The sequence below is a fragment of the Myxine glutinosa genome, chromosome 1 (assembly GCF_964187855.1).
Source record: "Myxine glutinosa chromosome 1, kmMyxGlut1.1, whole genome shotgun sequence".
NCBI classification, from domain to species: domain Eukaryota; kingdom Metazoa; phylum Chordata; class Myxini; order Myxiniformes; family Myxinidae; genus Myxine; species Myxine glutinosa.
The window spans coordinates 31,615,877-31,632,795 of NC_136261.1; the positions used below are offsets into that span (position 1 = coordinate 31,615,877).

General features: G+C 41.0%; 1 protein-coding gene across 1 annotated transcript in view; it reads left to right on the forward strand.

The window, feature by feature from the left end:
• The window catches only part of LOC137419146 (voltage-dependent T-type calcium channel subunit alpha-1G), a 640,444-nt gene that overhangs the window by 429,443 nt on the left and 194,082 nt on the right, over positions 1-16,919 (forward strand). Inside the window, 2 exon segments of the mRNA XM_078768309.1 lie at positions 14,599-14,722; positions 16,607-16,675. Coding sequence (XP_078624435.1) covers positions 14,599-14,722; positions 16,607-16,675 — 193 coding nt within the window.

Here is a 16,919-nt window from a genome sequence, read left to right on the forward strand (position 1 = left end):
GTTAAACTTCTGTACGTTTTCCAGAAGTATCTCTTTATTTTGCACATTAGCCAAAAGATTTTTTTTACAAAAACAAAGTTAAATTACGACTGGGATTATGGACAGTAAAATTACAGTTCAGTACTTCGTGTAACCCCCACGAGCATTCAGGAGAGCACGTACACGTTGAGGCATGCTGTTCACGAGATTTGCCAAGGTTTGGACAGGTATCGCTTGCCATGCAGTGACAATAGCCTGCTGCAATTCACGCACAGAGGTCGGCTGCTGGTCCAAGTGGTCGATTTGACACGTTAATTCTGCCCACAAGTTCTCTATCGGATTCATATCCGGGGACAAGGCAGGCCACTCCATATGCTCTACACCACGGTCAGCAAGAAAGTGTTGGATCATGCGAGCACGATGAGGCCGTGCATTATCATCTTGGAAGACAAAGTTTCCTCAAAAGGCTGCACGAGCAAATGGAAGCAATGTTTCTTCCAGAATGACCCTGTACTTGAACTGGTTCAGGTTTCCATTCAGAACAACCAGCTCAGTTTTGCCCCCTGCATGAAAAGCAGCCCAAACGGTCACCCCACCACCTCCAGCTTGGACTCTTGGCACTATACAATCTTTGTTGTAGGCTTCATGCACTTGGCTGCGCACTCGGACGCGGCCATCTTGACGATAGACCAGAAATCTAGACTCGTCACTGAAGATCACGTGATTCCAGTGTCCTGGCTGCCATTGGCGGGGCTCTCTGGCCCACTGCATTCGGCGCTGGCGGTGTTGTCTGGTCAGGCGTGGCTTTCTCAGGGGATGCCTGGCACGATAGCCTGCTTGAACCAGTCGTTGGTTGACTAGCCTTCTGGATACAGGCACATTTGTCAGTTGCTGCCATTCAGCCCTAAGCCGATTAGCTGACTTGGTACGGCCATTGCGGACTAATAGGTGCAGCTGGCGATCATCCCTCCTTGTGGTTCTGCGGGGACATCCTGGCCTCGGTATTGGAGTAGGGACACCCCTCTGAGCATTTTGTTTCAGGATATTTGACACCTGACCTTGAGTGATGCCATACTGCCGAGCAATAGCACGCTGTTTCATGCCGTAATTTCGTAAAGCCACCACTCCATGACAAACAGCATTGTCGAGTTGACGGACAATCTCCAGAGGAAGCTGCAATAACTTTTGGAGACGTGCAGCAGTTGTTTTCCACTAATACAGAACGCAACAACCCTTGTATAGCCGACTGTGAAGCCAATCATCAAATGCACCTCTCCGTACATTTTGCCACGCCACCTGTGATATAATCCTGTTGTTGACTTCTTGCTGCGACAGACAATCAGTGACATGGTTCTTTTAACAAATAAATCACCAAAGTGTAAAAGAAACTCACCAGATTTATATACTGAGTTAAGAAAGTAAACCCAAGTCAAGGAAAAAAAATATTCCATATTAAATGCCAAGTCTGTATATATATATATATATATATATATATATATATATATATATATATATATATATATATATATATATTCACTTTTAGTAATAGTAAGGGCATTTTATGAGATATTTCACAAATCTGTTAACTAAATTGTTACCAAAAAATTTCTTCACCAATATGTTTGTAAAGGTGTGTAATAACATGTGTTAAAATGTTGAAGTTCAACTCCCGTGGGAAACCCAGAAAAAAAGCTGTTGAATTCGGGTACCGAAAAATTATTTTCGAGAATTTTTATTTTTTTTCATCGGCCCTTAAGTAACTTATGAGGGGTCAAATAAGGGTTTTTCATGATTCTGAGTTGATTGTTAACATTTATATTTTCACTTTTACATTTACACACAAAGTAGCTTTTATTTCACATACATATATAATACTCAAGAGTTATTTGTCATTCACAATGTCAGAAGTTTCAACAGTCATTGTCTATGTCTTCTTCAGACTCAACAACATCATGACTGCAGTTTCTGCATGTAATGCCATTACAGACTCCACAGGCCGAGATGCACGTGACCCCAATTTTCTTAGTGATGACAGGGCTTTTATCTTTGACTTGACATCCATGGTCGACGTCACTGACTGTCCATCCAGCTTGATCTGCATCTCCATCCCAACTTCAGCTGCTCTCTCAGCATTGACTGCGTCATCTCCAGTGCTTGTGAATCCTGTTGAGAAAGACACGAGCAACTCCTTGTCTCTATCGTTGTCGAATGGCTTGATCTCCTCAAACCATTTTAGGACAAGTTCAACTGCCTCTGCATCTCGCTTCATCTGTGTCTTAGCAAGGTCTCTGTGGACTGGAACATGTTTACTGACGTCCTCCTCCATCCGCCGGTTGACATCAGACAGGTGACTGAGGGTGAGCACCCAGCATTTGTGGCCAGAAAAACTGTTTCTCATTCTTCCTCTGCTCAGTCCACCTTGTGACTTGGCTGCCTTCATTAATGTCTGCTCAATGCAAATGTCACACCATGTGCTGGACCACTCATGACTTGAATAACGGACAACGTGGTTCCCGTGGGCAGTGAGACGTTCTAAGGTGTCTTTGTAAGCAGGCAAAGTTTCTAGTTCCTTCATGAGTTGACAGTACAGCCGTGCGCCCTTGGCATACTGATGATGGCCTGCAGCGGCAAAGATGTGAAGCATCTTGGTAACAATGCAGGACAGATGCCCATTGTGGTCTGCAAGTCGCTCGGTTCTGATAAAGACCTTGATCACATCTACCATGTGGTGGTACTCCACCCAGAGTGCAGGTGTTCTTCCTCCTTTTGCGAGTCGTTTGAAGGTTTCTTCAAACCTTTGCTCAAACACTGGCACTACTGGGTCTGAGTGTCTGGCTCCCATCTTCCCATCAGCCACCTTCTCCATGAAGGTCTTCATGTCACCACGCTCCTCCTCAGTGAAGGCAAGTTTCATGATGTGTTGATAGATGGCTGCATCGATGAGGAGGTGAACACGGATTGCCTTGTCAAAACATCCTCCATCCATGATGTGGTTGGCTGTCGTACTTCCAGGATAGATCAACTGGATCACATCTAGTAGTCCAGAATCTTCCATGATGTTACCCATTGATCCAAGATAAGACTTCAGCAGGTGAAAACCACCCAACCTTGGAATGACGGGTAGATTTGCCTGCTTTATTATATTCACAGCCTTCAGCCAAATCGGAAGATCAAAGGTCACTATAGCGACCCCAGCGCGCCGTATGCACTCTTTCAGAGTGGTGAAGATGGTGTTGAGGTCATTAGGGTCTCCTTCAATAACTGGGAGGAACTCGATCTGTGTGCTCTGCTTTGCATCATTAGCATGGATTCTCTTCATCCAGCCATTCCAGTTGGAGTGTGGGAACTCAGGATCGTTGGCTTTGATCACCCACCCCGCTGCCCAGAGTGTGTCACCTGGAGTGAGGAGTGGCTGATCATGAGCCAGGGAGGAGGAAAGCTCAGCGAGGGGGAGAAACATGATCGCGTTCGTTCCTATCTGTTTCCTGTTCGTAAATGGAATAATCTTTACTTCAGTTCCTCTCAGGATCTTAGCTTTGTCGAGTGCCTTCAACTTCACCCGGGGGAAAGCTGCTGTTGTCTGTGGATCTGGCAAAGGTGGTGCCGGAGAGGTGACTTCGATCCAACCCATTGAGTGAAAGGGAGTGTTTCTGTGAATAGAGACAATGTTTAAATCTATATTGTCTCCAACAAACTGAGTGACTGCATTGTTTGTTTCCCCAACCTCCATAAAGACCACCTGATCATTACTTGACAATTCACTTTCACTGGCTGGCACTTTGGCTGTCATCACTGATTGATCCTCAAGCGCAGCATCAACCGCAACCTCATCATTGATCTGTTCATCGGTTTCCTCCACAATGGTGTCAAGAGTGCCAGAAGTATCTGGAACATCATCTCCACTCCTACTATTAAGGAAGCAGTATTTGTAGTTTTGTGTCTCCGTGTAAGACTCAGTGTATCCCAGCCGGTGGAACTTGTTGAGCATCCATTTTGACCCAAATCTATGATCAAGTTGTATGGAAAGCCCCATTTGGTGTGGCAATACTCCAGACCGAGGTCGACAGGCCTTAATAAAATTCTGCCCCCAAACGGCAACTCTTTCGTCTGTCTTGACAATCGGTCTCAAGAACATCTGAAGGCTTGCAGGAACAAGTGTCAGCTGACTATCGATGTCAGTCATACTGTGTGTGGTGGGGTATGACTTTGGACCTAAATCAATCAAGGCAATATCATTGGATATGAACTTGAGTGCCGTCTTTATGATCTGAGTCTTCTCATCTCCATGGTCAAGATTAGCATGATGCGCTCGCAGAATATTGTCGGTGCCATCTTTGAGACAGAGTACATCTGCCCTTCTTTCCTGTGTTGTGAAATACAAGGTGTCTTCGTATTTCTCTAGAAGTTTTATCTTTAGCCAATGCTTTGAATAAGAAAGGCTCTTCTCTGGTGACTGATCAAACTCCTGCAGCTTTTCATGGACTTGGTCCATGTTCATTACCCCATGCTCTAATTCTGAGTCTAACCATTCGCATAATTCAATAAAAACTGCCTCTCGCTCCTCATCAATACTCCTCTGTCCTCTCTTCCTTTTTCCTTCCTCATCAGTCTTGGACAGTTCCAGGGACAGGAGTTCCAGGGACAGGAGTCTTGGACAGGGACAGGAGTTCCCTGTTTGTCGTTAAAGGCGACAAAAAGGGTTGGCGTCAGGAAGGGCATCCGGCCGTAAAACATTGCTTCAAAAAGGGGACCGAAAAACAACAACAACCACGGCTCCCGAAAAAGGCCAACCCCCGCTTTGCGGGGAAAAATGGCCTCTAAAGGTGGTTATTTATCAGTCTTGGACAAACTGTCACCTCTCGCAAACATAAGTTTGCATCGCAAATGGTACAGTGTTTCTTCTGCTACCAAGTCGTTGATCCCTTCCAGGCGTCCAGTGACTTCAGTGCCCCAGTCATCCCCGCGACTCCGTGCTGTCTTCAGCAAGCTTGCCTTCAGTGTATCTGCAGTCAAATTATCTGGCACTCTGTATTTCTTTCTAGCTTGTGCTGGATTATTTTTGTAGAGCTGGGCTGGTTGGTTGCAAAGAATGCATACATCCTTATACAGGAGGTCAACTGACTGTGATCTTCTAGAACTGCAGCCAGTTGATGAACTGAACTCAGAAGTAGTGCGTCTTCTCTTCAACTTTGATGACTCTTTCTCTGCCTTTGATGCTTGAGCTGACTTCTTGGTGGTTGCAACAAAGTTGTTGTACAGATCATTTTTACACTTCTGGTGGTACCTCAGTTATCCTTCCTTTTGAGCCTCCTTCATACGTTCCACAACAGTAACATTTTCGACAGTTTCTGCTTGTTTCAATAAAGTTGAGTATCCCTTTGGAGTTGCCTGTATGAGCCTTTCAGCTGGTGTATCCGAGCGTGCACAGATGAAGCAATTGAGCACAGGTGGAGTAACGTCTTCATCCATATTGCTAGACTCCATGTCCTGCAAAGTAGAAAATGAGATATATTTAGAAATTATTTTTCCACAAAGGAGTGTCTGTGGTGAAATATAAATGTTAACAATCAACTCAGAATCATGAAAAACCCTTATTTGACCCCTCATAAGTTACTTAAGGGCCGATTAAAAAAAATAAAAATTCTCGAAAATAATTTTTCGGTACCCGAATTCAACAGCTTTTTTTCTGGGTTTCCCACGGGAGTTGACCTTCAACATTTTAACACATGTTATTACACACCTTTACAAACACCTTCAACATTTTAACACATGTTATTACACACCTTTACAAACATATTGGTGAAGAAATTTTTTGGTAACAATTTAGTTAACAGATTTTCATATGTTTCCCTTACTATAATGTAATTTTATTACTATCATTGCTCCATTCATATTTCTCTCACAAAGAACACTTCCTCATTTCCTCCAAAAGGAATTTTAAAAACTACACCCAAATGAAAATGCTCTCCATACTTTCTATTGAATGCTTATTACTTTCAGGGCTACAGTCAATGATGTGTTGGGAAGTTGAAGCAAAATTATTACATTATTCTCTGGGACATTGAAATGTCTTCACATACCATATTAGCATACAACACTTCATTGCCAAGACAAAACGAGTCCTTGAGAATGAATGCATTTAAAGTAAATTTTAACAGTTTTACATATAAACCAATTAAATGAATTATGTGTGCGATACAGTTTAGTCATTGTCCGCATTTTAGTACAAACTAATGTTGGATATGTTCTCAGTCAACCATTATATAATGCATGGTTTTACAAATTTCAATGAGTTTCCTTTCGAGGAGCTGCAACACAGAAGGAGGCCATTAGGCCATAAAGAGCCTGTCCAATGGTTGCCAACCTCGATGGCTCCTTGTCCGTGCTCTATCCTTTGTAAATGCTGAGCTCCAAGCAAGGAAACAGCGCGTACCATTTGTTGTATGACTATGATTCGGCTGGGGTTCAAACCGCTGACCTCGCAGACTCTGAGCGCGCTTGAACCATTGCACCACTTAGTCTGGTCTAAGTTAATTTATTTTATGCTAAATTAATTTTAGTATGCTGGTGCGATCCGCCATGGCGTTTGAAAGCCAGAACATGCACTGCATCTAAAACGGTCCACCAGACACATTCTTGACCAGCAGCTACCAGTCTCAGGGCGGAATTTCCGGTCATTGTGGGCCTTGGCTCCGCAAAAGATGGCACGTGCGAAATGATCAAAAAGTTAACTAATATCGTCTTCATTTTTAGCCGCGTCGCAGACGCTGGTCATAGAGTGCCCTCTGCTGTTGTTGTTGTTGTTGTTGTTGTTCTTCTTCTTCTTCTTGTTGTTGTTCTTGCAGAGAAGACAAAACCTCAAAGCTCCACCCATTCTGGGAACCATAGCTCCACCCATTTTGGGAGAGGTTTCATATAAACAAATATCCACCATTTTATTAACTCGCATAGCTTTGAGGCCTGTTTTGTAGGCCCGTGGTGTCTTCCTCTCTCACACAGTTTTATTTCAAATCAAATTCGATATATCATTTCATTTTTCACAGTCGCTAACATAGTTTTAGACTCGGTTGAAAAAAAACGGGAAGAAAATCCGATGAAAGTTGCCCTTGATAGAACGAAATGAATTCTCAAAGGCCTGTAACTTCAAGTCCATTGAGATATTTTTTGTTTAAATCGCGGCATGCTCAGTCATACACCGCCCGAAATAACAGACGGGAAAATGCCAAGATATATATATATATATTTTGTTTAAATCGCGGCATGCTCAGTCATACACCGCCCGAAATAACAGACGGGAAAATGCCGAGATATATTAAAAATTCGTCCATTTGATGACAATCGTCACGATGAAATATTTAATTTATACGTCGTCACAATAATGTGGAGAGAGGAGCATAGCTTCGTTCACGTGTCGCCACATACGGGAAATTGCCGAGATATATTTTTTTTTAATCGTGGCATGGTCAGTCATACACCGCCTGAAATAACAGACGGGAAAATGCCGAGATATATTAAAAATTCGTCGCCACACACGGGAAATTGCCGAGATATATTTTCACTTTGCACAAAAATAACATCAAGTAATCGAATCAATAGGAATGTCCTGTGCCTATAACATCGACGTTATAGGCACAGCTGCATCTAGGCATTGTGTAACATCGACGCGGCTTTTGTTTTAATTAAAACTTTTTGTACTTGTTTTTTTTAAATCCCTAAAAGGCCATCCTTTTTTCCAAATTTATTTTTCTGCCTAAAACAATCCCTGGCATTCACTGATGAACCTCTGAAAGTTTGATGAATATCCTTTTCTGAGAAAAAAAAGTGACACACACACACACACACAGACAGACACGCAGACAAACATCTCTCTTATAGTATCGACAAGTCACGTCTGATTTTTAATGAGAGTGAACTTTTGATATATAATGCCACACCTCCTCCTTTGCCAGTTTTCCTATCTGTACTAAGTAATTTGTAATTTTTCAACTGAAATAAAAGATGTCTATACTTGTTAAGCCATAATACCATAAATACATCTTCTACCCATCCCCAGCACCTTACATTTCTTTATGTTTAACTTCATCTGCCAATCATTTGCCCAATCTATTAAAGTTTCAAGACTTTCCTGAGATACCCCACTACGTACATCCTTCCAGCTGGACATCTTCCCACTAACTGCCACTCTTTGTTTCCTATCACTAATCTGGTTCCCAATCCCAGTGAATTATCTGACCAGCCACTATGGTACTTTATCGAATGCTTTTTGAAAGTGTAGATGCCCTACATACACGACACTTCCCTCGTTCACCCAGTCAGGAAACTAACTACCCCCGCTAATTTCACCCCAATTCCACTTTTTTGAAATACCAACTTCTGTACTGGAAGTCCTTGGTGTCCTTGTGTTTTATACTTCTCCCACCCCCCCCCCCCCTTCCCACGCCTCCTCCCCCCAAGCCCTCTCCCTCCCACACATCTCCCTGCTCTCAAATGTTGTGTTTGTGTGCTTCCCCTTCTCTCCCCATCTTGTCTTCCGCTCCCTCTTTTTATATATTTATCTTGCCAAAACGAAGTTTTTGCAAGATGTATTAGTCAGCTTGTATGTTTGTTTTTTTGTTTGTTTTTTATCTTGCCAAAACGAAGTTTTTGCAAGATGTATTAGTCAGCTTGTATGTTTGTTTTTTTGTTTGTTTTTTTTTTTGTTTTTTTGTTTGTGGTTAATCATTTTTTTTCCACGTTTAGATCACTCTGTAGACCACAGTTATTATTGGAAACTCCTGTAACTTCGCATATCAGAGTCCTATAGAGATACCCTTCAGCACCCAAAATTTTGAAGGTCAAGGTCAAAGGTCAAGGTCACTTTGTGGTCAATCATGGAGGTCGACGAAACCCTTATTTTTTGAGTAACTTTGATCGGATCGTCTCCAAACTTCATGGGAATCTAGTATATGGTCCGGCGCTCAGCTGATTAGTTTTTGGTGGCGATCGGCCTTGACCTTCATGGTTAGCGCTGGAGGTCGAAAATTATTGACCCCAAGGTCAAATGTTGAAATCGTTATTTTTTGAGTAACTTTGATCGGATCGTCTCCAAACTTCATGGGAATCTAGTATATGGTCCGGCGCTCAGCTGATTAGTTTTTTGTGGCGATCGGCCTTGACCTTCATGGTTAGCGCTGGAGGTCGACCTTGACCTTTGACCTTGACCTTCAGATCACTCTGTAGACCACAGTTATTATTGGAAACTCCTGTAACTTCGCATATCAGAGTCCTATAGAGATACCCTTCAGCACACAAAATTTTGAAGGTCAAGGTCAAAGGTCAAGGTCACTTTGTGGTCAATCATGGAGGTCGACGAAACCCTTATTTTTTGAGTAACTTTGATCGGATCGTCTCCAAACTTCATGGGAATCTAGTATATGGTCCGGCGCTCAGCTGATTAGTTTTTGGTGGCGATCGGCCTTGACCTTCATGGTTAGCGCTGGAGGTCGAAAATTATTGACCCCAAGGTCAAATGTTGAAATCGTTATTTTTTGAGTAACTTTGATCGGATCGTCTCCAAACTTCATGGGAATCTAGTATATGGTCCGGCGCTCAGCTGATTAGTTTTTGGTGGCGATCGGCCTTGACCTTCATGGTTAGCGCTGGAGGTCGAAAATTATTGACCCCAAGGTCAAATTTTGAAATCGTAGGTACCATATCGAGTAATACCTCATATGAATGCCCTTGATGAGTGCTTCCCAGATCTGTAAACAGTTTGACGCTATGACGTCATTTGATGACGTCATGACGAAAAAACGGAATTTTCATGAAAAAATTATTTCCTCAGTTCTCATCAAAATCTTTCAATATCTCGTGGGCAGACATTCCTCAAAGAGTCGCTTCTAGTGGATAGCAGTTCTGTTCACCTCAGTGTGACCTGAAGCAAGTCACTCATGTTCACATTTTGGCAAGATACGGTTCACCCTGTGGGTGACATAGGTTTATTTTTTTGTTTTTTTGTTTGTGGTTAATCATTTTTTTTCCACGTTTAGATCACTCTGTAGACCACAGTTATTATTGGAAACTCCTGTAACTTCGCATATCAGAGTCCTATAGAGATACCCTTCAGCACCCAAAATTTTGAAGGTCAAGGTCAAAGGTCAAGGTCACTTTGTGGTCAATCATGGAGGTCGACGAAACCCTTATTTTTTGAGTAACTTTGATCGGATCGTCTCCAAACTTCATGGGAATCTAGTATATGGTCCGGCGCTCAGCTGATTAGTTTTTGGTGGCGATCGGCCTTGACCTTCATGGTTAGCGCTGGAGGTCGAAAATTATTGACCCCAAGGTCAAATGTTGAAATCGTTATTTTTTGAGTAACTTTGATCGGATCGTCTCCAAACTTCATGGGAATCTAGTATATGGTCCGGCGCTCAGCTGATTAGTTTTTTGTGGCGATCGGCCTTGACCTTCATGGTTAGCGCTGGAGGTCGACCTTGACCTTTGACCTTGACCTTCAGATCACTCTGTAGACCACAGTTATTATTGGAAACTCCTGTAACTTCGCATATCAGAGTCCTATAGAGATACCCTTCAGCACACAAAATTTTGAAGGTCAAGGTCAAAGGTCAAGGTCACTTTGTGGTCAATCATGGAGGTCGACGAAACCCTTATTTTTTGAGTAACTTTGATCGGATCGTCTCCAAACTTCATGGGAATCTAGTATATGGTCCGGCGCTCAGCTGATTAGTTTTTGGTGGCGATCGGCCTTGACCTTCATGGTTAGCGCTGGAGGTCGAAAATTATTGACCCCAAGGTCAAATGTTGAAATCGTTATTTTTTGAGTAACTTTGATCGGATCGTCTCCAAACTTCATGGGAATCTAGTATATGGTCCGGCGCTCAGCTGATTAGTTTTTGGTGGCGATCGGCCTTGACCTTCATGGTTAGCGCTGGAGGTCGAAAATTATTGACCCCAAGGTCAAATTTTGAAATCGTAGGTACCATATCGAGTAATACCTCATATGAATGCCCTTGATGAGTGCTTCCCAGATCTGTAAACAGTTTGACGCTATGACGTCATTTGATGACGTCATGACGAAAAAACGGAATTTTCATGAAAAAATTATTTCCTCAGTTCTCATCAAAATCTTTCAATATCTCGTGGGCAGACATTCCTCAAAGAGTCGCTTCTAGTGGATAGCAGTTCTGTTCACCTCAGTGTGACCTGAAGCAAGTCACTCATGTTCACATTTTGGCAAGATACGGTTCACCCTGTGGGTGACATAGGTTTATTTGTTTGTTTTTTTGTTTTTTTGTTTGTGGTTAATCATTTTTTTTCCACGTTTAGATCACTCTGTAGACCACAGTTATTTTTGGAAACTCCTGTAACTTCGCATATCAGAGTCCTATAGAGATACCCTTCAGCACACAAAATTTTGAAGGTCAAGGTCAAAGGTCAAGGTCACTTTGTGGTCAATCATGGAGGTCGACGAAACCCTTATTTTTTGAGTAACTTTGATCGGATCGTCTCCAAACTTGGTGGGTATCTAGTATATGGTCCCGCGCTCAGCTGATTAGTTTTTGGTGGCGATCGGCCTTGACCTTCCAAGGTCAAAGGTCAAGGTCACTTTGCGGTCAATCATGGAGGTCAACGAAACCCTTATTTTTTGAGTAACTTTGATCGGATCGTCTCCAAACTTGGTGGGTATCTAGTATATGGTCCGGCGCTCAGCTGATTAGTTTTTGGTGGCGATCGGCCTTGACCTTCATTTTGTTTTTTTGTTTGTGGTTAATCATTTTTTTTTCACGTTTAGATCACTCTGTAGACCACAGTTATTATTGGAAACTCCTGTAACTTCGCATATCAGAGTCCTATAGAGATACCCTTCAGCACACAAAATTTTGAAGGTCAAGGTCAAAGGTCAAGGTCACTTTGCGGTCAATCATGGAGGTCAACGAAACCCTTATTTTTTGAGTAACTTTGATCGGATCGTCTCCAAACTTGGTGGGTATCTAGTATATGGTCCGGCGCTCAGCTGATTAGTTTTTGGTGGCGATCGGCCTTGACCTTCATGGTTAGCGCTGGAGGTCGAAAATTATTGACCCCAAGGTCAAATTTTGAAATCGTAGGTACCATATCGAGTAATACCTCATATGAATGCCCTTGATGAGTGCTTCCCAGATCTGTAAACAGTTTGACGCTATGACGTCATTTGATGACGTCATGACGAAAAAACGGAATTTTCATGAAAAAATTATTTCCTCAGTTCTCATCAAAATCTTTCAATATTTCATGTGCGTTGGTCATGAAGACATACTATTCACCATACGAAATTATTAAGGTCAAGGTCAAAGGTCAAGGTCACTTTGCGGTCGCTTTAGACATTATATAAATGACGTCATTTGGTGACGTTATAAGGCAAACACGTATTTTTCAAGGTCACTCTCTAGAACGATTATCATCGGAATATCTCGTGGGCAGACATTCCTCAAAGAGTCGCTTCTAGTGGATAGCAGTTCTGTTCACCTCAGTGTGACCTGAAGCAAGTCACTCATGTTCACATTTTGGCAAGATACGGTTCACCCTGTGGGTGACATATGTTCATTTTTATCTTGCCAAAACGAAGTTTTTGCTAGATGTATCAGTCAGCTTGTATGTTTGTTTGTTTGTTTGTTTTTTTGTTTGTGGTTAATCATTTTTTTTTCACGTTTAGATCACTCTGTAGACCACAGTTATTATTGGAAACTCCTGTAACTTCGCATATCAGAGTCCTATAGAGATACCCTTCAGCACACAAAATTTTGAAGGTCAAGGTCAAAGGTCAAGGTCACTTTGTGGTCAATCATGGAGGTCGACGAAACCCTTATTTTTTGAGTAACTTTGATCGGATCGTCTCCAAACTTCATGGGAATCTAGTATATGGTCCGGCGCTCAGCTGATTAGTTTTTGGTGGCGATCGGCCTTGACCTTCAAGGTCATTTTGAAGGTCATTCAATTGGGTCAATCATGGAGGTCAACGAAACCCTTATTTTTTGAGTAACTTTGATCTTATGATCTCCAAACTTGGGTATATAGGGTGTGGTATGGCGCTCAGCTGATTACTTTTTGGTGTCGATCGGCCTTGACCTTCAAGGTCATTTTGAAGGTCATTCAATTTTGACCAAAAGGTAAAATTTTCAAGTTTCAGTTACCATATTTACCACAGTTATTATTGGAAACTCCTGTAACTTCGCATATCAGAGTCCTATAGAGATACCCTTCAGCACACAAAATTTTGAAGGTCAAGGTCAAAGGTCAAGGTCACTTTGCGGTCAATCATGGAGGTCAACGAAACCCTTATTTTTTGAGTAACTTTGATCTTTTGATCTCCAAACTTGGTGGGTATATAGGGTGTGGTATGGCGCTCAGCTGATTAGTTTTTGGTGTCGATCGGCCTTGACCTTCAAGGTCATTTTGAAGGTCATTCAATTGGGTCAATCATGGAGGTCAACGAAACCCTTATTTTTTGAGTAACTTTGATCTTATGATCTCCAAGCTTGGTGGGTATATAGGGTGTGGTATGGCGCTCAGCTGATTAGTTTTTGGTGTCGATCGGCCTTGACCTTCAAGGTCATTTTGAAGGTCATTCAATTTTGACCAAAAGGTAAAATTTTCAAGTTTCAGTTACCATATCGAGTAGTACCTCAAATTGAAGCCCTTGTTGAGTGCTTTCCAAACATATAACTAGTTTGACAATGTGACGTCATTTGACGGCGTTATGACGAAAAAACTGCACTTTTCATGTATATTGTATTGCTTTAGTTCGCATTGTTTAGGTCACTCTGTAGAGCACAGTTCCCTTTGGAAACTCTTGTAAGTTCGCATATCAGAGTCTTTTAGAGATACCCTTTAGCACACAAAATTATGAAGGTCAAGGTCAAAGGTCAAGGTCACTTGGCAAGATACGGTTCACCCTGTGGGTGACATATGTTTTGTTTGTCTGGTTGATTTGTTTGTGAAGTAAATGTTAGCTCTTTCACGAGCCTCGATTCAGTATACAAAAAATAGAACTCCAATACATTTGTTAAACATGACCTCCCATTTGCAAATCTGTGCTGACTTCCTTTAGTTAGTTTGAAATCATTGAAATAGTTCCTTATCCAAATCCCTAATTAACGTCTCCAACACCCTAAAAGGTCTTAAAAGTTCCTCAATTCTTCTTTGGGTATGCTTTATTAACTAAGTGTTAGCTTTACCCTCTTCATTTATATCGATACTCTCTTAATTTTGTCTATCCTTGTGTTCAATGAATATTCACCACTTTCATTAAAATACATTAAAACCTGTGCAATGTGGAAATCTTGGGTAGACAAACAATACCTGTGAGCAGAGTTTGATGGTGTTCCATCCAAACATTGAGAAGTATCATGAATGAAATACGTGCATTGTAAAGATGATTTGTACATCATTTTGACAATTATTGAACTATGGTAGTAGATCTTGCTCTCAAAGTACTGTTGATGGATTGCTTTTATTGTTTTTGAAAGATATTTTTGACCTTTTGGGTTAATGCCATTGTCATTTGAGGATGCGCGAGGATAGTGATATCGAGCATATTCTTTGACAAGTGCTGAGGTAATGATTTTGTTGGCTTGTTCTCAGATGCCGCCTTCTGTGTGAGCGAATAATATCACACAAGCTGTTCGACCACATGGTGTTGACCATCATTTTCCTCAACTGCATCACCATTGCGTTGGAGCGTCCGAGTATCAATCCCCAGAGTTTGGTGAGGGATGGAGCCATGGAGATTTGGGAGGGGGGAAGTACAGACAAGGTTCATGAATATTGATCACCAGCTAAGCTAGAGCGAGGCTGGAGTGAGTCGTATGTCTCATCACTAAATGGTAAATTTAAAGGAATCCTGTGGCATTTAGAATAGCACCACTGAGCCGGTGGTGTCCGGGGTACTTTTGGATTCACAGAGAACAGGCCTTTCACGGAATCGATGATGTATGATACGTTCGGTGACCAAAATAATGGATTATTGAAAGATTTTCAAGCTGGTGGAATGAAATTCACACTTGCATAAACCATTTTGAGGACAAAGTAATGGAATAAAAACATGAATGATGTGCACGTTTATTTTAATGGTGATTAATTCCGTTTTTGCATCTTCATGATCATTATAATATCTTGCCAACCACACACCCAACTTCGTTATGGTTTCCTGACGGAGGTATTGTGTTTCGTCTTGATATCCGTGATGTCCTGCTTTTAAATAATCGTTTTCCATTACTTAATTTTTTAATTAAGTTTTTTCATTTTCATTAATTTTTTTATTTTACAGTTTTGAATTTTTTCGTTTTCATTCAATCATTTCATTTTTCCCAATTTTTAAATATGGTATTTAATTTTTTTCAATTTATTTTAACTTTCATTACATTTTTGCGTTTTTCAATAATTTTTTTTCAATTTTCAATTATTTAACTTTCATCCAATCATTTAATTAAATTTACAATTCCTTATTTAATTTTGCAATTATTTAATTTTTCTTAATTCCTATTTTGTTTTTTTCAATTTGAAAAAAAGATTTTTTTTTCAATTTTCTATTATTTAATTTTCTCTTTTTTTCATTTTTAAATTATGGAAATATTTTTCAATTTTCAATTAAAATTTTCCATTATTTAATTTTTTATTATATAATTTTTCCATTACAGGCAGTTTCCGGGTTACGAATGCCCGACTTACGAATGCCCGTACTTACGTACCGACTTCCGTAAAGTTCCGGAATTCCGTTATTAAAAATTTTTTTTTTTTTTTTTTTTTTCTGTTGTATACAGAATCGAGGCTCGTGAAAGAGCTAACATATATCACACAGAAAAAATCAAACAGACACTCAAAGTATATAATAAGGGGAGCGGTAGACGAGAGAAATATGAGAAAAGCTCTGTTCAAGCCACCCTTGATGTTTACTTTAAGAAAATTGACCAGCACCAGGTCCATCCTCTCCAGCACCAGGTCCATCCTCTCCAACACCAGGCCCATCATCTTGGAGAGATATATCAAGGTATGATCGTTTCAAGGTTTGCACGACATCAATTGGAACGAGAGTAAGTGTTAACCTTTAATCATTATCTTTTGTTTTCTATCTAAACAGTTTAAGAAATGTTTCTTTGATGTTTTTTTATACCTATAGATGTTTTAAGTAAAATATATACTATATACTAAGACAAACATTTGACTAATTGACGTTAGATGTGAACCGTACGCAACTGTTCCGACTTACATACAAATTCGACTTACAGACAGACTTAAAAATGGAACTCGTTCGTAACCCTGGGACTGCCTGTATTTGATTTTTATTATTTAATTCCCCCAATTTTTTTTTAAAAATAATTGCGGTTCCCATAGGGATGCTTGAAGTGTTTTTAGTCTTGGTGTCTGTGGTGTCCTGCTTTTTGGGAAAAAATGTTTTTGTTTTCATTATGAGGCAGAATTTCAAGTTCTATCAATTGGTTAATATTATTCCACATGAGATCCAGAGTTAAAAATGTAATTGTTGGGCCTAGAAACCTAGTTATTGCATTGGTAGGCCCAGACATCCCACTGGTGTGAAAAAGACCACTTTTTGGGGTGTGACTCTTATTAACACAGTTCCTCCCACTTTTAGGAACGCTTGCTGCTCAAGGTCTCCAACTATGTCTTTACTGTGATCTTCACCATCGAGATGGTCATGAAGGTGACTGTTTATACATTTATGCATGTTATCTATCCGCATGTTTCCCCGTGTGTACCCCGGTTTAGAATAGGTACACCGTATCCCTGCGTGTCGTAAGAGGCGACTAAAAGGGTTGGCGTCAGGAAGGGCATCCGGCCATAAAAACATTGCCTCAAAAAGAGAACCATGACAATTACAACTACATATGGGCAGGGTACAGCCCGAAGTACCCCATGGGGGACCCCACTCCCTCTCGTCAAAACTC